The sequence below is a fragment of the Microcaecilia unicolor genome, chromosome 3, assembly GCF_901765095.1.
Source record: "Microcaecilia unicolor chromosome 3, aMicUni1.1, whole genome shotgun sequence".
Taxonomy (NCBI): domain Eukaryota; kingdom Metazoa; phylum Chordata; class Amphibia; order Gymnophiona; family Siphonopidae; genus Microcaecilia; species Microcaecilia unicolor.
In genome coordinates this window covers 478,884,924-478,906,330 of record NC_044033.1, presented here as the reverse complement: position 1 = coordinate 478,906,330, position 21,407 = coordinate 478,884,924, and the positions used below count along the sequence as shown (strand labels likewise).

Here is a 21,407-nt window from a genome sequence, read left to right as displayed (position 1 = left end):
TAAAGTTGCCCAGCAGATCTTTTGAGAGGGAGTACTCCCTTGATAGATCTTTTTAACATTGAATTCCACATGAAAGTGTTTCAGTTCTGCTCCAGGATAGGGATGCATAGCAAACTAGCCTTGGATGTCTTTCTCCTGCATTAAGGAGAAGGTTTCTGTATGCATGTCCTCCAATTCTTCTCATAATGAAGATTCTTCTGAAGCTCAGGTAAGACAGGGGAATCATGATTCTCATAGCTCCATATTGGCTGAGTCAAGTTTGATTCCCATTTTTTGCTGGATCTCTCCATCATAAGTCCAATGAGATTGGGATGTTCTCCAACATTGATCATGCAAGACAGCAGAGGACATTTTTGCATCCCAACTTCAAGTCTCTCACAGCTTGGATGTTGAGAGGCTGACATTAGGTTCTCTGGACTTGCCCAGTAGTATTTCTCAGATCTTTTTAGCTTCCAGATGGGTCTCTGCTAGGAGGTCATATGGATTTGAAAACCAATTCTTATGGTACACCTTAGTGCAATTGGAGCTTATCATCATCAGGTGGAAGGTAAACCCATCTCTCTACAGTTTTTAGTTGTTCACCTTATGTGGAGTTTGCTTCTATTGAAGTTTTTCTTCAAGGCACCCATGGTGTCATGGAAACTTAAGGGTTCCTTTTGAGCCATTGGATACCTGCTATCTGCAGTACCTGAACTAGAAGATTTTGTTTTTGGTGGTAGTGACTTCAGCTTGCAGATTATGAGTTCCAGGCACTATGTTTTTCAATAACAGAGTGATTCTTCACACTCATTCAGTGTTCCTTCCCAAAGTAGTGAAAGTACACTGCACATTTTGGACTGCAACAAAGCATTGGCCTTTCATCTAGAGCAGTCTAAAGCCCTTAGAAAGTCCACCTAGCATTTTGTATCTTCTGACCCTAACAGGATGGGGACTGTCATCGGCAAGCATAGTCTTTTCAACTGGCAACCAACTGCATTTCCTTCACTTATGCCTAGGCAGGTCTGACTTTAGAAGGTCATGTCATGGCTTATAACATTAGAGCCATGGTGGCATTGGTGGTTACACTTGAGGTCAGAGATGCCACATGAACTTTGTTCCATATATTCACGTCACATTATAGTCCTGGAACAGGAATTCTGATGCGGCAGTAGGTTTGGTCCAGTGGCGTAGCTAGGTGGGGCGCAGGGGGAGCGGTCGCTCCCCCAAATAGATTTCTAAAAATGAATGGCGCCTAAATGCATGCGCTGCTGCTCCTGCCTTCCCGCGCGGAGTCCGATGCAAAACAAATGCTGACTCCCTGCACTGCTGCTAATGTAACGCAGAATCAGTGACTGCCTCCTGCCCTGCTGCTGCTCTAACAGCACCGCCGGCGCTAGGAAGGGAACACAGAGCTGCATGCTGAGAACTTCAGACACACAACCCTTACCCGCCGGCGCTCTCGACGTTGATGGACGACGTTACTTCCTCCGACCCCTCATTTCTTTTTCCGACGGACCCACAGACTGCAGAGCCACCAGCCAGAGCCAACTCCTCTATCCTCCTCAGTCAGGTGGCAGACCCAGGGATCGTCGTCTCCCCTCGGGCACACACACAGTGCAGGTCGGCGCGGTGTTTGGCAGGCACCACCAGCACCAGTGCAGACTGACTGTCTCAGCCCAGCTGTAGTGTTGACGCTTGGACGCGGAGCCTCTCTCGGCCTCAGGCAGCTTCAGCTGCTGAGCTCTTCTTGACTCTGAGTCTGACAAGGTAAGAGACCACCGTGCTGGCTGGCTGACTGTGTTTGGTGGTGGTGGGAGGGGAATCTGGGCTTCTGCCTGGGGATGGAATTTGGTTCTTCCTTCGTGGCACTAGCTGTTTTGTTTCTCAGGGAGGAGAGGAGGAGAGCGAGGGGATGGGGGGGGTTAACTTACAGAAGGCAATTGATGGCGAGGGGGTGGGGGGGTTAACTTATAGAAGGCAATTGATGGTCAGGAGAGGAGTGGGGGGTTACAGAAGGCAATCGATGGACAGGAGGGGGAGCAGACACACAGGTCTTTCTTTTTTTTGCCTATAAAATAAAAAAATAAATAAATAAAGGGGAGACAGACACACACACTCTCTCTCACTCTCTCTGTCTTCTTCTTTTGCCCATAAAATACATTTAAAAAGGGGGACATAATGGAAATAAAATACACTGTTTGTGGTGTTTGGGGAGGGCAGACCAAGATAGTCAAAAGAAGAGGGGTCATCAAGGGAAGCAACAGGGAGATTTCGGAGGGGGGGGGGGGGAAGCAAGGGACCCTGAGAGAAGGGGGGCCAGGGAAGCAAGGGGCGATGTCCAAGTAGATTGAAGAAATCAGGAGATGGGGTGTTCCTATCTAGTTCCAGTTGGACAGGCAGTGTCTTAAAAGATGGAGGACAAAGATTTTGTTTTCTTTTTTACTTATTTGATGGCTTTTTAATTTATTCGAAAGCTTCCCATATTTAGATATAAGTATCATGAAATAAAAATTAAACATCACTAAAACAGCTTAAAAATTTATAGCTGGTAGAAACCGCAGTTATAATATCTGTATTTTGTGCTCATTTTTCTACACTGTTCTAAAGCAGCCACCAGTGTCCCCTAGGCTTGGGGCGCATTAGCAGTGCCTTGACTTTTCTAGGAATGTCTAGTTGCACTTTCTGTGCTGTGGGATGCTATGGTCGGCCTACCCTTCTGGCGCCTATTTTACAAAAGTCTGCTCCCCCAGACGTCAAAACCTAGCTACGCCTCTGGTTTGGTCAACTGTTCTTCAGAATCTATTTTTGATTTATAATCCAACTTCATTCCCCCTAGGCCCATTACATTCAGTTCTAGGCTGACTTCCAAAAAAAGAAAGAAAGAAATAATAAAGAAATAAATATAAAAACCTCATTAAAAAAAAAAAAAAGCTTGTTGCTACCAAAAACAGTTTTGGAGTTTGTTAATTGCAGCACCTCTGGTTCAAGTTTTCCCTTTTCTCTGTAGCTCCCTGTAGCTAGGGAATTTCATGTATGAGAATTCATCTATCCTGATTGTCCTTTGAGAAAACACAGTTGTTGACCTGTAGCAGTTGCTGTCTGAGGACAGTAGGAAAGGAATCCACACAAACCCACCCTCCCTCCCTCCCTCCTCTCCAAGGAGGTGCAATGGACTGAAGGGGTCCTGTGTGACAGCAGTGGGCGGGAAGAGGCATACATGCTCAGTGGGACACTCTCAGTTTTCAAAAAGGGGCTGAGAAAAGTTCTCATACAGGCTCTGTTAGCTGACATCACCTATATGTGAGGATTCCTCAGTGCACACCTGCTACAGTAAGTAACTGTTTTCTTTGGTGCCTCTGAATGGATTTTGACAGAGTGGAGGCAATAGGTGAACAGTTTTCAAAGGAATTTGCAACTGAATAGTTATCTAGGTAAATTCTTCAGGCTGAAAATTGTCCTTTACTCAATGGCTAAGAATATGTGCATTGGTTAGCTGCAGGGGAGGGCAAATTACACATGGGGATTTGGTTCTGAAATCACTCCTTATACTTTGCTGGTGTAGTGTGCTTTTGCAGCAAGGCAAAAAAGAAACCCAGATAGATATAGACCTAGATAAAGAGGAAGAGACACACAGGGCTTGATGTAATAAATGCTCTATCCTTTAACTCCCATGGTAACCTGATGCAGCAAGGATTTTAGCATGCAAAACTCTGCACCAAAACCATCATACCAAAAGGTCGCAAGGTCGGTATGCAAACCTGCTGAATCATGTATTGCTCCCATTATAAAAAGTTATGCTGAATTTTGGATTTTTTTTAACTTTACTTTAGAACAGAAGCTTTACTTCAGCTCAAATCAGCAGAACCATCTGTAGTGAAATGCAGCACTTCTCAGATGATGCATGGCCCAAGTGGATCTGGTAGCCACTCCAACCCCATGTTGAGACACCTCTAGCCCAGGTACCCCAGAAAGCAAAGAGGTGCATTCTGTGGCAATCACACAAAGTGGAGGAACATGAAATCCCTACGTACAACAGTAAGAGGGAGTCCAAGGAGAAGGGTAGATAGGCTTTTGGTTTTTTGGAAGAGCCTATATACCTTACTTCTTGGACTCCTGCATTCTGTGGCAATGTAAGAGGCCAGACACTACAATTTTCCAAGATAGTGATGGCATGCGAAGGACACTGCTGGAAATCTCCCTCGACCTGATAAATATTATTGGTTCGGGTGATCTAGCTTCTCTGTGCAGGGTACCCTGATCCAAGGTTATTCTAGACCACATTGCCTGGGAAGGGGTCAATTTTGGGAGTTGCAGGAGTTGGGGGATCTAGGGAATTTTTTTGAGGTGAGGAAGAGGGTGGGAAGTTCAGAGCCTGTGGTTTTTTTTTTTTTGTTTAATATCTCCTTTCCTATCCGTGCAAAAACCAGTCCCTGCTCACACACTGACAGGAATGGAGCATCTTCCTCTCGATACAGCAAATCACTGCAAATTACTATGGCAGCCTGCACTGTTTTTTTTTTCTGTTAGCATATACTTTATAATGCTGCAGTGCACTGAGAGTACCACATTGAGAATAAAAGAATTTTGCAGTGCATGCTTTAGAATACTCTGCACTGAAGCTTAGCACAACTTTCTAATGCATGACTTATTACATTGATGCCATAAATACAAGATAGACAAATACAGACATATACACACCCACCCACCTAAATACACACACATAGGTAGAGGAAGAGATAGAAGCACAGGCATGCATATATACATTGAGTGACGGATGGAGAGACATAGGAAGATAGAGACACAGGGCCATGTTTACTTAACATTAGCGAGCACTAATGGGCGTTAGCCTGTGCTATGTGCTGCTGTACCTATAGGTATAACATAGGTGCAGTGGCAGTTGGTGCATACTAGAACATAAGAATAGCCATACTGGGTCAGTCCAATGGTCCATCTAGTCCAGTATCCTGTTTCCAACAGTAGCCAATTCAGGTCACAAGTACCTGGCAGAAACCCAAATAGCGGCAACATTCCATGCTACCAATCCCAGAGCAAGCAGTACCTTCCCCATATCTGTCTCAATAGCAGACTATGGACTTTTCCTCCAGGAACTTAGCTGAACCTTTTTTTAAACCCATTACGCTAACCGCTATTACCACATCGTCCAGCAAAGAGTTCCAGAGCTTAACTATTCATTGAGTGAAAGAATATTTCCTCCTATTTGTTTTAAAAGTATTTCCATGTAACTTCTTTAAGTGTCCCCTAGTCTTTGTACTTTTAGAATGAGTAAAAAATCAATTTACTTCTACTCATTCTACGCCATTCAGGATTTTGTAGACCTCAATCGTATCTCCCCTCATCAGTCTCTTTTCCAAGCAGAGTAGCCCTAACCTCTTTAGCCTTTCCTCATATGAGAGGAGTTCCATCCCTTTTATTATGTTGGTTGCTCTTCTTTGAACCTTTTCTAATTTTGCTATATCTTTTTTGAGATGTGTGACCAGAACTGAATGCAGTACTCAAGGTGAGGTCGCACCATGGAGCAATACAAAGGCATTATAGTATTTTCGGTCTTATTCACCATCCCTTTCCTAATAATTCCTAACATCCTGTTTGCTTTTTTGACCGTACTGCACATTGAGCAGAAGATTTCAGCATATTATCTGCAATGACACCTAGGTCTTTTTCTTGGGTGCTGACCCCCAAGTTGGACCTTAGCATCAGGTAACTATGATTCAGATTCTTTCCAATGTGCCTCACTTTGCATTTGTCCACATTAAATTTCATCTGCCATTTGGATGCCCTCTCTTCCAGTTTCCTAAGTCTTCCTGCTATTTTTCACAGTCTACATGTATTTTAACAGCCATGAATAGTTTTGAGTCATCTGCAAATTTAATCACCTCACTCGTTCCAGTTTCCATATCATTTATAAATATGTTAAATAGCACCGGTTCCAGGACTGATCCCTGCGGCACTCCACTATTTACCCTCCTCCATTGAGAGAAATGACCATTAACTTGAGCTAACATTTAGTACACTCCCTACAGATAGAAATAGAGACAGGCAGAGATATAGATGGAGGAGGAAATAAAATAGAGACATACAAGGCTCTTCTTCTACTTAGCTCTCCTTTCTCACTTTCTGTGTTTTGAAAAATGCTTCTCAGTAAAGCTACTTATTTCCCACCGCTCAGAAGCTAAATGAGCCAAACAGCCACCGAGACAGGAAGATGCACTCAAATTTCTTCCTACTGGTGAGGCTGTCTGGCTTTTCTCCTCTTAGGCTTGCCTCTCATGAAAGCAGTGATCAAGATTGGTGCACTAGCACTGAGGCTTTAATGAGTAAGAGAACAGTGCAAGAGTGAGACAGCCTTTAACTGAGTGTGACACCTCTTAATGAGCAAGACTTGGCATCTCTGGTTTCTGTGAAAAGAACAGTCTATTAAAATGCCATTTTTCCTGCCACGGGATATAATGGGAACTACAAGGGCAAAGAATAAGTTGGCTGGTGTTACTCCTGTTCTGTGTTATTCAATTTAGGTAGAAGACTCTGGAAGTGAATAAAACCTCTTGTTATTTCGATAGTGAATAGCTACTTGTAGTTAGAAAAGGAGACAGATCAAAGCCCAGCAATGGAACGCATAGAATGACTCCACCTACTTGCTCCAAATTTTACATTTGGGCATGTGGAAGAGGAATAGCACAATTCTGACCAACTAGGAAACATTTTGAGATGATTATATTTACACAAGTTTAGAAAGCCACAAAAACAACTTCAGATAGCAGAAAATATGACACCTCTCCCCCCAGTTTCACTTGAGATTTACAATGTAAGACATCAACGGAACAAAATGTGAGTAGTAGGTTCAGCCTGTAGGCTCTGTAGTCATTGTGACTTCTAGGCCCCAAAAGAGGCCTTCTACACTATTGAATGAACTCTTTATTGAGGGAAGTATAGGTGTCTACCTCAACCAGCTATACCCTGCAGGCCATACTCTATGGCATCACAAGCTGTTAACATGGACCAGAATCAGATGTATTGGGCTCTGTCTGTAGAAATGGGTTAAGAGGTACTTGTTGATTTCTTTTGCAGTGCAAACTAAACAATAGCAGTATACAATAGTGGGGGACAGTGAGCAGACAAAGGATCATAAAAGCACCTGGGTATACAATATGCACAGACAACAGCACTGCAAAATGACTCACCTGTGGTAGAGAAAAACCTATACAAACACAACCAGAAGCATTTACAGACTAGGGGGCCGATGTAGAAAGCCACCCAGTAGAGTTGCATGCTGATGGCTCAGCATGCAGCTTTTACCATGAAATTAAAGAGAAAATATAGGGCGTCTATGCAGTAATCAATGAGCACGCAAATTACTAACTCATTAAGGGCCCCTTTCACAAAGGCACACTAGAGTTTTTAGAGCACGCTAAAAATTAGCATGCACTAAATGCTAAGATGCCCATTATATTCCTATGAGCATCTTAGCGTTTAGCATACGCTAATTTTTAGCACACGTTAAAGATACTAGCATGCCTTTGTAAAAGGGACCCTAAAAATGCAACGGTTATCTGCAGCTCAATGCAACATGTGACACTTAAAGGGGGGGGAAGCAAGCTGCCGGCATAATTTCTTCATCAGCCTTGGCAGTCTAGCAGCGCCTTTCCTCCATCCCAACCAATGCCCCTGACAATAAAAAATCCCTGGTGTCTACCACACCTTCCACTTCCCCAACATGGTCCTCCCCTGCCCCAATATTTTAAAATAATCCCTGGTGTCTACAAATTTAAAGTGCACATAAATATATATTTGTACACTTCAAATTAACACAAGCACAATCAATTTGCATGCTTGAAAAAAGTTTTACTATGCATACAGTGCATGTGCAAAAAAACAAACTGGAGAAACAAACATGAAAAAATCTTTGAAAATTGGAAAAATGTAAAATGGGCACAAACTGAAGGTTATTTTGGCTGTGCACACCACTTTTTGATTGTCTCTTTCAGCTAGTATACAGAATACATATAATTTGAGTTGATTTAGCTGTTATAGTCTGAAAAAGGAGTATAAGATTACCAATGCAAGTGCGGGAGTGCTGGGATAGAAACTGGAGCTTAGTCCACAGTACATTAAACAGGTGAGCGACACAAGATATGACAAGATAGACTAAGGGGAGGCAACATTTGTCCTATGTTTATTAGCTTAGGGCTGATTATGTATTGGTGACAGTGATGCTTTATCATTTTGTAAATCTTTCAGGTCTGAAACCTTTGAACTATGTAATCCGCACTGAACTTGAAAGTTGCTGCGGAATATAAGCATATATCAGTATCAGTATCAAGTGAGATATATTTGCATACAATAGAAGCAGTGCAATGAAAACCTGGCTGGGTTGAAGCACTTAAGGATCAGAGTTGCCTACGACTGTGGTAGATGAAACAGTAACTGGTAATATTTAAAGGTAAATAGCACCTTCTTGGCAAGTAAGACTAACTGGCTCATAAGTGTTAAAATAAGAATAAACAAAACTTAAGGAGCCTGCTGGCTGATGACGTAGGCAGGGAGCACACTTGGGGTGATCCAAACCAATAGTGAGCCTTGAAAGAGAGACTTGCAGGGTTTCTTTTACTAAGCCATGCTAGCGATTCCCGTGCTGCAAATGAGAGGAAGCCCATAGGAATTGAATGGGTTTCCTCTCATTTACCACACAGGAATTGTTAGTGTGGCTTTGTAAAAGAGGTCCTTAGATTTACAAAGTTACATATGGGCTCATTTTCAAAACAGAAAACGTCTAAAACGTGGCATAAAGCAGCATTTGGATGTTTTTCTCACAAAAATGTCCAAATCAGTATTTTCAAAGCCTATTTGTGGTCATTTTTCTATGAAGTCCGTCAGAAGTGCATCCAAATCTCAAGGGGGCATATCAGGGGTGTGTTCAGGCCAGGATTTGGGTGTTCCTAAGACTTAGACGTTTTTCAGCAAAACGTCCAAAGTCGGACATAGATGTCATATCGAAAATGCCCCTCATAGTAACTTATGGAACTATGTAAGTCTAAGTGCTTTGAAAATCAGCCCCTAAGTCTTCTGGTGGGAAAGAACTACTTCTAGTTATCACAATGTGCCAGCAAGTGCAGCTTAAATTAAGCCTCCCTGCAGTGCGACCAAGGGTGCGCAACTGAAGGGGCATGTGACCAATGGGAGACACCCTTTTGCTGCCATTGGGACCCGGTTAGTATTGCTTGCTTTGCAATAGGGAAGTAGAAGATCAAGTCCAAGGTGGGCTCCTCAGGACAAGCAACGGGAGCAAGTGGACCTAGGGACTGAGATGTTGTACAGGGAGCAAGTGCCAAGGTGCATTTCTAGGTACAGTGGCAATTGTCCTCTTCCCTCAGCTGCCTGGGATATCTTTAAGCAGAAGCATAGCCAGTTTCTTTCATCAGGGGGAGCAAACCTTTTGTAAAATAGGCACCACTGTGAGGCTGAAGGGACAATCCATATAGGCGCCATTTCATTCAAAATCTGTTTGGGGGAGTGATTGCCCCCCTCGCATCCCCCTAGCTACACCTCTGTCTAAGTTCCATATTGAAAACTTCTCTTTAACTCCCCAAAGGTGGAAATAGATTGTCTCAGGATCAAGGGCCTACTAGGAACCTAAGCTGATGTTGCCTGGGAATGCACCAGTTAGTTTGCATTCTTCAACTCCACAAAGCATTGCTCTTAGCAATGTTCTCCTAAAGCAAAATCACCTTGCCATAGGAGTTAGGTGTGTCACTTCTGGATATATGGACCATTATATCACATGCAGATTCATTGCTACAGAGCTTTGTGGAGAAGATAACAATTTTTTTCTCAAGAGACTGCTTTCCAGCTCTGTGATCAGAATAATGGGCTGGGCTATGTGGAAAGACACCTGTCTAAACTGGAGCCCCATTTATTAGCACTCCAGTCAGCTGGTGTGACCAGTATTACTGATAGTTTGACTTGGCATCACCTCATCTCACCATCTTTCTCCACCTTTATTACTTATGGAGGGTAATTTTATAATAGGACAGAAAATTGCCTATTTTATAAAGCCAGATGGGTGCCTATGGTGCTTATTTTTAAAGCATAAGGATGTTGCAAAATGGATGTTTATGTGCTCGAAATGTCGAAATCCCAAGTTTGCAAAGGCAGAAAAGGAAGTATGCCTAAATATCAAGGGAGCATGTTGTGGGAGGAACTAGGGAGGGCCCAAATCAGGACGTCCAATAGCGATTACCGAACAGGAAGAAATGTCCAAGCCTAAAAAGAAGGATGTCCTAAGTTAGACCAGTTTCAGCCACATCAAGGGTACAAACAGGTGCTCAGACTGAGCAGCTGACCACTAGAGGGGATTAAGGCATGACACCTCCTTCATCCCCCCAGTGGTTGCTGCCCCCATCCCTCTCCCGTGAAAGTGTCAGCTTCAGGTAGTATGGACATTCTTAGCAAAGCAGGAAGCAAGTCTGAGGAGTATTGCTTATTATGGTGAGCCCTCCAGAAACAGAAAATTACCTGCCTGCCTGAAGGCTTTTGAAGTGGTGTACATTTACATACAGTAGCTATTTTTCTGTTCTTGGAGGGCACACAATTACAAACTAAGGGCCCTGTTTACTAAGCTGCGCTAAGGGCGTGCTAGCGTTTTTAGTGGACGCTAAACGCTAAAGACACCCATATATTCCTATGTGTGTCTCTAGCATTTAGCACGCACTAAAAACGCTAGCGCACCTTAGTAAACATGGTCCTAAAAGAGTTAAATTGGGATTTGAACCTGGGTTCTTTGGTTTAAAGTCCACTGAACTAACCACTAGGCTACTCCTCTGCCATGTAGGGACATTTGTATGGCCATTCTTCTAAGAATGCTGCCAGACAGACAGCCTTTTTTCTGCTTTTGTGCCATTCATATGTTGGATATTCTAGTTTGTAAAATGGCTGCTCATGCTAGACGTCAATCTCATATATTTTTGAACAGGAAATCCTGATGTATTTTTAAATAGAAGCTTGGATTTTAGATGAATATCTTTGCGCTGCCCTCTCTTTGATGTGGGCTGTATTCATGTAATTATGGGGCCCTTTTACTAAGTCGCATAGGCGCCTATGCGTGCCCAACATGCGCCAATTCAGAACTAATGCCCAGTTACCACGTGGCCTGGGCAGTAATTTCATTTTTTACGCACGTCCACTATGTGCCCTGGAAAATTTCCGGCATGCGTCGCTAACCAGGCAGTAATTGACATTGTATGTGCACTGATGATTACCGCCCAGTTAACGCATGAGACCTTACCGCTAACCGCTAAGCCAACGCGTGGCGGTAAGGTCTCAGGCCCAAAATGGACGCTCTCCAAGTTTTATTTTGCCACACGTCCATTTTCGGCCAAAACAATAAGGCCTTTTTTTGCAGGCGTGCTGAAAAATGGACCTGCGCGCGTCCAATACATGTGTCTACAACAGCGCAGGCCATTTTTTTAGCATACCTTAGTAGAAGGACCCCTATGTTCTTTTGATCTTTGGTGGGTTACATTTCTTTATTTTCCTGTTTATTGTGATATTAATTTATTCACATTATTAATAAAAAAAAGAAGAATCAAAACTCTACTATTCAACAGTCAAGAAGAAGAGAAAGAGGCCTTTGATTTTTGCAGTACTTGAAGCAATATTTAAGTTCTGCTTTGTGACGGCACACAAAGGGCTCCTTTTACAAAACAGCGCTACCACTAGTGGCGCGCTGAATGCGAAGAAGCTTATGAGAATAGAAGGAGTTTCCTTGCATTTACTGCGCCACTAAACGGCAGCGCAGCTTTGTAAAAGCAGCCCAAATTATTTTGTTTACTTTAATAAAACCAAGTGCACGTTACCATAATAAAAGCCCTATTGTCAAATCTTTGCCTCATATTCTGGTTCAGTGGTACAATTTTTAGAAAACAGGACTCTTGGGTGTAGGATAATCCACAGTGAAACAGTTTCACACAATAAGAAAAATATCTAACATATTCTCTTTGCCAGCTCTTTATAGACATAATTGAAGCAGGATTTAAGAGGAATCCTACTGTGCAATTGTGAGATTTAGAAAGAAATTAACTATTAAAAAAAAAATAAAAACATAGAAATAATACAAACCTGCTAGAACTTTCCCCTTGCTCTTTCCTTCATGTGATAGTAAATGAAAGAAAAACAATTTAATTATTCCAAAAAAATGAACTATTATTATTCTGTAGCAAATTGCATTATAAAACAGTTTAACTGCAAGGGAATGTATTAATTTCATTAATAGGTATTAAATGCATAACTGTATGCACAGCAGGCACGAAACATTCAAGCAAGATAATATACTTGTGAGAAATGACTTTTTCCAACAGTTATATTTACATACATGCATAACATGCTCATTACATAGCATTGCAGAATGAGCTAGCAAAGCACTCACTTAAGCAAAATGCATTGCTGACACACATATAACAGAAAGCTGTAGACTTCTTATTAGACAAAGTTATCTGCGGTATTGAAACAGATTTGATTTAAATTAGTTTTTAGAATTCATTCATCAATATAATGTGCACTGTTTTCTAGGGCCAAAATTTTGCTGTGGCATCATTAAAACTTCATATTTTACACATATTTGTTCAAAGATTATTCTCTAATTTTAATTTTGATTTTTAATAATAAAAATAACCAATATTTCCAGGCTCCATAATATATGTTTTAATTTGAAAGATAATGTTTTAAGCAGGTTGAAGACAGTAAAATATGTGAGAAGCAATAATGTAGGATTCTACTCTAATCATTTAAACAAAGGTCAGATATCAGCCTTCGGAATCCTAAAACAATTCCTGCAAAGCTTTAATTGATAGATCATTAGGTTCTCTTGATTACTGGACAGGTTCATGGAGTTACAGAAAGGTAGGGCAGAAGAGCACCTCAAAACCTCAAAATTGTACCTATACTATCCAAGATAGAAATTAATTCGATCTGCTCATAAAACCTCTAATGATGGATGTGGATGCATCATGGTAAAGAGTATGGCGTTAACTGAAATAAATCTCTAGGTGGCTAATGTACCACTCTATGACTGGTGCTGTGGAAATGGGTTGGTACCACAAGAGATTTTTCCCCATAAAACTAGCTAATTTAATCATTATGGAAATGAGAATTACAACGTATATGCTAGTATTCTATACCCTGTGAGCCAAACTGCCTTGCATGACCCCAGCCTGCCCATGTCCCTCCCAGGTCCATACCCCCTTGAAATTGCTTGCTCTGGAATTTGAGCATGTAACTTTTATAGAATACCAAGGGCAGTTATGTACGTAACTGCTAATTGATGTCAATCAAGGCCAATTATACCCTATTATAATTAAATTAAGTTGTTTATATGTTTATTGAGCACTTGATATACCGTCGTTACTGACTTGTTAGATTCAGTGCCGTAGCGAGGGCTAATAACACCTGGGGCGGGTCGCCGCTGCTCACCCCCCCGGGTGCAGCACGGCGCGACCCCCCCTCTGCGGCGCACCCTCCCTCCGGAGCGAAACACCCCCCCAGACCGCATTCTTGCCTGCGGGAGGGCCGATCCGCCCCGAGTGCACGTCACTCGGAGCTGCGTCGGCCCGCTGGTTCCCTGCTCTCTCTGCCCCGGAACAGGAAGTAACCTGTTCCAGGGCAGAGGGAGCAGGGAAACAGCGGGGCCGGCACCCCCCGAGCGTGTGCACCCGGGGCGGACCGCCCCTCCTGCCCCCCCCTTCCTACGCCACTGGTTAGATTATAATAGTTTACAACAAACATGTTATAAACAGTGGCGTAGCTACATGGGGCCACTGAGGCCTGGGCCTCCCAAATTTCCTCTGGGCCCCTGGTTTTGCTGGTGGGGGTCCCTAACCCCTGCCAGCTGAATCCTTGTCTAGCCCCGGTCTCTGGCGCCGCCATGTTGCCTGCCCTGCTCTCTCTTCCCCCTCACATCCTTCATGTTCCGTTTAGTGAAACTCATTTTCACTAAAAGGAGCATGCAGGACGTGAGGGGGGAAGAGAGAGCAGGGCAAGCAATGCGGCGTTGCCGGAGAACAGCACTGAAGGCTTCAGCTGGCGGGGGTTGGGGACCCCCACCAGCCAAGGTATTTGCTGCAGCAGTGGGTGGGGAGCAGCAGAGCAGCAGGGGGGGGGGAGCAGTAGGGCACTGGCAGACCAAAATGTACCCCGCACCTTGGGCTCTGGCCCCTTCCCACCGTGAAGTCTGGCTATACCCCTGGTTATAAAACATTAGATAAACAGAAAAGAAATCTATAGTCAAAATAGGAAAGTATTACATACCAGAGTCAGTCATGCAAGAATACATCATGTTACATCTCCACCCATGGCCCACACCACCCTGACCAATGACGGAGAGAGAAAAACCAAATGCCTACTGGAAATAAATTTAGCAAACAAAAGTTCTGATCTAATCTGTGGAGGTAGATAATTCCACAACTTGTCTATCTCTACTCCCCCTCTTCAGACACCCTTGACCTACCACTTCTTTCTTCCTCCCCTTACTTAATCTTTACACATCACTAATTGTATCTGATATCCTGGAATGACAGCATCCTAACCAAACTATGTAAGCCACATTATCTATCTATCTATCTATCTATCTATCTATCTATCTATCTATCTATCTATCTATCTATCTATCTATCTATCTATCTATCTATCTATCTATCTATATCCGACCTCCATTGGATCTATATATCCATTTGTATTTTCTATATATTCATTTGTATTTTCTGATTGAACTTATGTAAGCCACATAGAACTGAGTTCCCGACTTGGATGTATGTGGGGTATAAATCCAATAAAGTAAAGTAATTTATTTGTAACCAACCAGTCAGGGATGGCAAGAAAACCCTCCTGTAGTGTAGTTAGATCAGGAGAAAGAGGAGATGTTGGAAAAATCAGCAGAATCTAATATTAAAGTTTTGAATAAATGTTGCCAGCGGACTCAGAAAAATATTAAAAAGCAAAGGGAATAGAACATAACCCTGAGGAACACCACAATGAAGAGCTGTATCCAGAGACACTGAAGTAGAGAAGACCACAGAAAACTATAAGATGCAGAAGTAGCTTGCTACATTTACATGGGCCCATTTACGCCACTCATCAGCTTGCTATAAGTGAGTGTGCATACATTTTGCACTAATATTCTATAACAGAATCTGACAATCAGGGCACTAAAGGGACCCTTTTACTAAGCCAGGTAAGCATCTACGTGGTCCAACGTGCGCCAAAATGGAGTTACCGCCTGTGTACCACGTGGCTCTTGTGGTAATTTCATTTTTGGTGTGTGTCCGATATGTGCGTCTGAAAAATAATTGTTATTTTCAGTCGCACGTATCGGACGCGCACCAAGTGGCATTTGGCACTTGTAGGTCCTTACTGCCCGGTTACCGAGTGAGACTTTACCACTAGGGCAATGGCTGGTGGTAGGTCTCAGACCCAAAATGGACGCGTGGCAATTTTCATTTTGCTGCACATCCATTTTTGGCAAAATGATGTTTCGGCCACAAAGGCCTGCCTCTTCACTATCGATGTGTTCTACACTCTAGCTCTCATGAACCTTATTCTACCATAACACCATTTTGTATTTGTTCTGAGCGACTTGGTGAACGCCTTACGGTACTATGTAAGCCACATTGAGCCTGCTAATAGGTCGGAAAATGTGGGATACAAATGTAACAAATAAATAAATAAATATAGTATCAAATTTCAATGCACCTTGGCACATGCAGGATAATGGCTCAAGCTATCATAGCCACTGGTTCGTATGTGAAGCAGCAAAACAGTTTTGCTGCTTCACATACGAACCAGTGGCTATGGTATGTTTGAATATAACCTTTCTATGACCTAATTTTTGGTGTCACCTTCGCTGTGTTCTTTCCCGGTTCACCAGCTGTCTCGCAGTGGAAACTTCCCTTGCAAGTCGAGGCACAGTGTAGGTCTCCAGAGGAAGCTGGTGCAACCTCACTGTCATTCATTACACTGCCAAGACTGAGCGACTGAGAATAGATACATTGCACAATTTAAGGTAAGTGCCCTTTTGGTGATTGAGTTTGTATGACATTGAAGCACTGAAGACTGTTTTTGTTATGAAATAGCCTTTTGTTTATAATTGAATTCTACAGGAGGTTTATTGACCAATGATTACTTTTTCAACTGTGTGTATGCAGATCAGCTAATTTTGCTGTCTGTTTTTTTTACACGGTTGCTTGCCACAGTTTGATGAGGTCGTTTTCCTCCTTGCATAACAAGCAGGCGTGCCATCATATTGATTCACAGTATTTTTGTGGTTTTCACATTATTTGATTAGTGAATCTGATCTGCATGGATTTTTTTTTACCTTGTGCTTTCCTATATGCCAATGGAGTTCCTTTTCTGTTTTACTTTTTGCTGTAAAGCACTTTGACCTTTAAACTGACAGGTGGTATATCAAGTTTAGCCAGCAACAACTGCTCATCATCCCCACCTTCAGGCAAATAAAATATGATCATACCAGATGAAAAAGTTTCAGCATCATAGGTCCTGGTCCATGGAACACTCTTCCTAATTATACGAGGCTTCAAAAATCACTATCTAAATTTAAAACTAGTCTGGAAACCTTTTTGTTTGATGACGCGTTCCTGTAATCCTACTCATCTAGGCTCAGAGGGGGTTGCTGATGTGGATGGGGAATCTCAACTGCCCACTCTTAATTCTCTCTAAACTGTTCCCATGACTTTCCTATATGAATGGAATTCTCCTTTCTAATTATATTTTGATTTAGCTATGATAAACTACTCAGTGGAATAAGAAATAATAAATAGGAATTTATTACTCATGGTGCGACTGAAAGCTTGCGTATTGTGTATAATTCTGGGTGCTGCATATAAAAATATAGTAGAATTAGGAAAGGTATAGAGAAAGACAAATGAAATGATTAAGGAGATGGAACAACTCTCATACGAGGAAAAGCAAGGGAATTTGGGGCTCTTCAGTTTGGAGCAGAAATACCTGAGGGGAGATATGATTGAGGTCTATATAATCCTGAGTGGAGTGGAGCTGGTAAATGCAATACAATTTTTTTACTTTATTGTTTACTTTTTCAAAAAGTACAAAGACCAGAGGAAATGCCATGAAGGTACTAACTAGTATGTTTTTTTTTAATCAAATAACTTTATTTTTTCTTCTTTTGTTAACTCACAACAGCATGATATTTTTGGGATCCTGCAACATACTTGACTCTGTACTACACATCTTCTCTCCATGGCTCATAGTAAGCTGTATTGTAGGAAAAGCATTAATATCATGTATGTTATTTGAATGTTCTAATGCATGCTTATTAGGTGTTTCATTGGTATCATGCTGTCATCATATTATATCTTTGCTATCAGAGTGTTCTTACATGCTATCTAATATGGTATAGTTTGCATTTTACCGACATTTATCATATTTCTGTTATACGATTCTACAGTACTGTTAAATGTGTATTTTTTAATACTGTTTCATGGAAGACCTTTTATTAGGTTTCAATTTGCTGTTTCCAAGTTAACCTCATTTATTGTATTAATGGTAATGTTTGGTCATTTTACTATTGTTATGCTGTTAATAAAATTGTTTTATGCTAAACTGTACCTGCTGCACACCACCTTTAAGCGAATCGCTTCATAAAGATGGTTAATAAATCCCAATAAATATATAATAAAAGATACTTGTGACCTGGATTGGTTATTGTTGGAAACAGCAGAGCATGCAGGGCTAGATGGACCTTTGGTCTGACCCAGTGTGGAAATTCTTACATTCCTATGAAAGGTAAGGTGGCAATCAATAAAAACAACATATATGTTAAAAAACAATGGTAATTATATAAAAAAGAACATTTATATAAAATACCATTTACACAAAATAATAAAGCAGCATGATAGCATCGAGCAATTGAGGACCAAAAGATTTCAAAACAGTTATATAATACGAGAGGAAACCACTACCAATCAAGATATGATGTAACAAAGGAATGATGTGTCAATCTTACCCAAAGGTTCTTATAAATTCAATAACACAAAGTTGAAAAGAACTACACAGTCAAAGTATATCGCCTATCGTAAAACATCCAAATCATAGTGTGATACTGTGTGAAATTGAAAAATCCGTGAGCCAGTCCAAATTCTGGATGTAAATAACGGTATATAAAAAACGTATGCAAATCTAGTAACGTCTTTAAGATCCCATATAACTGTTTTGAAATCTTTTGGTCCTCAATTGCTCGATACTATCATGCTGCTTTATTATTTTGTGTAAATGGTAATTTATATGTTTTTATTATGTGTATATTTTATATAAATGTTTTTTTTATATAATTATCATTGTTTTTTAACATATATGTTGTTTTTATTGATTATTGTTTATTTTTATATGTTTTAGTGCTAGACCCCTGAGGCAGGCGTTTGTACTCTGAAACACGGTCTGTGTTGGGTCTCTTTTAGAATTAAAAGGATTACACTTATCTCAATCCTGAAGGCCCAGTTGTGCTTTTTTTTTGCTATTATCAATGGTGTTATCATCACATGCATTAAAATATGTACAAAATTGCTGTAATATTTCCAAAGAGCCCACCCACACTAAACTTCATCAATAAAATATTTCCACAGAAAAACATGTGACCAAAAGCTGAAACTATAAACATACTTCTCTTCAAACTCAGCCATATATAAGGACGCCACAGTAGGGCTGAGTTTGATGTTAACATTGGGGGTACTTCTGTTAGAGCATTTTCAGAGCTTTTATCCAAAATAGTTTAAAGAAGGGTATACCAACAGGGCAATTTCTAAAAGTCAAAAAGTTGTGTGGATCTGAAGACGAGTATACTTTTCAATCTAAAGATTTTTGGTTTAGGTTTCTCTACCGGGGTTATCCCAGTGGTTAGGCAGGCATGTAAACGGGCTACTAATGCCCACAGACAGTGGCTTCTCAGTGGTAACCATAGTAGGAATCAATGGGATGACAGGGTTACATGTGTTTTACCTTTTTCTGGGCAATCTGCTTGAATCAGGGAGATCATTCACAGGCACTGGCCCCTTCTTACTTTGCATGGGTTCACTTCTCCCCCCTCGTTTTGCATTCACCAGAGGGAGGAATTTAGGTGAAATGTTGGCTAATCGGAATGCCAGGTGGGAGGTGCCAGATAGAGGCCATAGGGCTTGTGGCCACTGTGTATATTGTAAACATGCATGGGTTACCCACGAAGTTCAACATCCAGTAACTGGCCAGATGTTTCAGTTGAGAGCCTGCACTGACTGCAATACATCTCAAGTAGTGTATGGCATATATTGCCCTTGTGCGAAATGGTACATAGGCCACACAAAGCGGAGGATAAAACACAGAATTGCTGAACATCTGAGCAACTTGCATACTCATAAGGCTGAGGCTCTCTTAGTTAGCCATTGGGACGTGTGCCAGCATACAGAACAAGATTTAATTTTTGTAGGCTTGTTGCAAATTCATTTGAGCAGAGGGGGCAATAGTGCTGCGGTGTTGTTGAAAAAGGAGCAGAGATTTATTTTTAATTGGCACACCATGACCTCTAGTGGCTTAAATAAAGAAATTGAATGGCAGCTGTTGCTTTAAATGCCTTGCTTAAATTCCCCTAGTGGGTGTGGGATTAGTTCAGTGGAGCGCATGGGCTGGCGTCTTCCAGGATTGCTGGTGGAGAGGGCTTGTGTTCTTACTGCAGGTAGCCGTTAGTGTAGTGTTTATTTTGTTATAGATTAGATTGAGGATTATTAGGATGTTTGTGGGGGTTGACTAAGTGCATTTGAGGAAGATTTTGATTTTGTTTTTTAATTTTTGTTTTGTATTTTGTTTTATAGTTTTGTTCTCCTGATGACGCCTTTGTAAGGCATGTTGACCATGTAGGGAATAAGGAACATGAACTATGAGAACATTGTCAAGATTTGGCTGATTTGAGAACTGTTGTGGACTTCTGTGGAGAGTTTTGGGACACTTGGAGTTTGGATCATGTGGGAGCCGCCTCTGAACAAAGGACAGTGATTATTGTATCAGAAGATGTGACCTGAAATTGACATCCTTACTCCCTTTCGAGTTTGCAGATAAGTGGACAATTTTTTCTTTTTGAATTATTTTGTGAGTTACATTGCAATTTCTGTTTTGAATTTAGAAATATTAGGGAGGCAGGGTGGACTGGTGCAGTGATGGTGGATAGTACATTTGTTTAAGAGTTGCTTCTTCATTGATCAATATGCACTTGGTCTGAGCACTATATTAATATTAATATTTATTTTAGATGATATTTGCAATATTATTTTGGTTTTTTATATCTTTTTGTTTGAAGAATTTTTGAAAAATGGTCTTGTTGGTACCCCAGAGATATTATACATTGATAAAATTTTAACTGCCAGACCCTTGACCATTCTATCTTTTGGAGATCCCTTCTCATTGTTTCTACTCCCTCCAGGGTATCCACTCTATTGGCTATCTTCGTGTCCTCTGCAAAAAGACAAACCTTTCCTTCCAACTCTTCAGCAATATCTCTCACAAATATATTAAACAGAATAGGCCCCAGCACCGACTCCTGAGGAACTCCACTGCTCACTTTCCTTTCCTCTGAGCAGATTCCATTTACCACCACCCTCTGCCACCCATCGGTCAACCAGTTTCCTATCCAGTTCACCACTTTTGGTCCTAAGTTCAGCCCTTTCAGCTTATTCACTAGTCTTCTGTGGGGACTGTATCAAAGGCTTTGCTGAAATCCAAGTAGATTTCATCTAGTGCACGTCCTTCATCCAGTTCTTTGGTCACCAAGTCAAAGAAGTCAATAAGATTCATTTGGCAGGATTTTCCTTTGGTAAAGCTACGTTGTCTTGGGTCCTGTAACCCGTTGGCTTCTAGAAAGTTAACTATCCTTTCTTTAAGCAGTGACTCCATTATTACCGATCTGTAGTTTCCCACTTCTTCCCTGTCTCCACTTTTGTAAAGAGGGACCACATCCACTCATCTCCAATCTCGCTGAACCTCTCCCGTCTCTAAGGATCTATTAAATAAATCTTGAAGAGGTCCTGCCAGGACCTCTCTGAGCTCCCTCAGTATCCTGGGACGTATGCTATCCAGCCCTATAGCTTTGTCCACCTTCAGATTCTCAAGCTGTTTATAAACTCTTTTTTCCGTAAACAGCGCAATAGCCATTCCATTCCCAGATATTCCCTCAGCAGTCAAAAATGGTCCTTCTCCAGGATTTTCCTCTGTGAACACATATAGAGACAAACTTAAAGATCTTAATATGTATACTTTGGAAGAAATACAGGAGATATGATACAGACATTTAAATACCTCTGCATGAAAAAATGCATAGGAGGCAGGCATCTTTCAATTAAAAGAAAGCTCTAGAATGTAAATGCACA

The 21,407-nt window shown here is 41.4% G+C and overlaps 1 protein-coding gene across 1 annotated transcript in view; it reads right to left on the bottom strand.

Moving 5' to 3' along the window:
• KCNQ5 (potassium voltage-gated channel subfamily Q member 5) overlaps nucleotides 1-21,407 on the bottom strand; it is an 846,390-nt gene that overhangs the window by 145,402 nt on the left and 679,581 nt on the right. Inside the window, 1 exon segment of the mRNA XM_030199036.1 lies at nucleotides 12,112-12,138. Within this exon segment, the coding sequence (XP_030054896.1) occupies nucleotides 12,112-12,138 (27 nt within the window).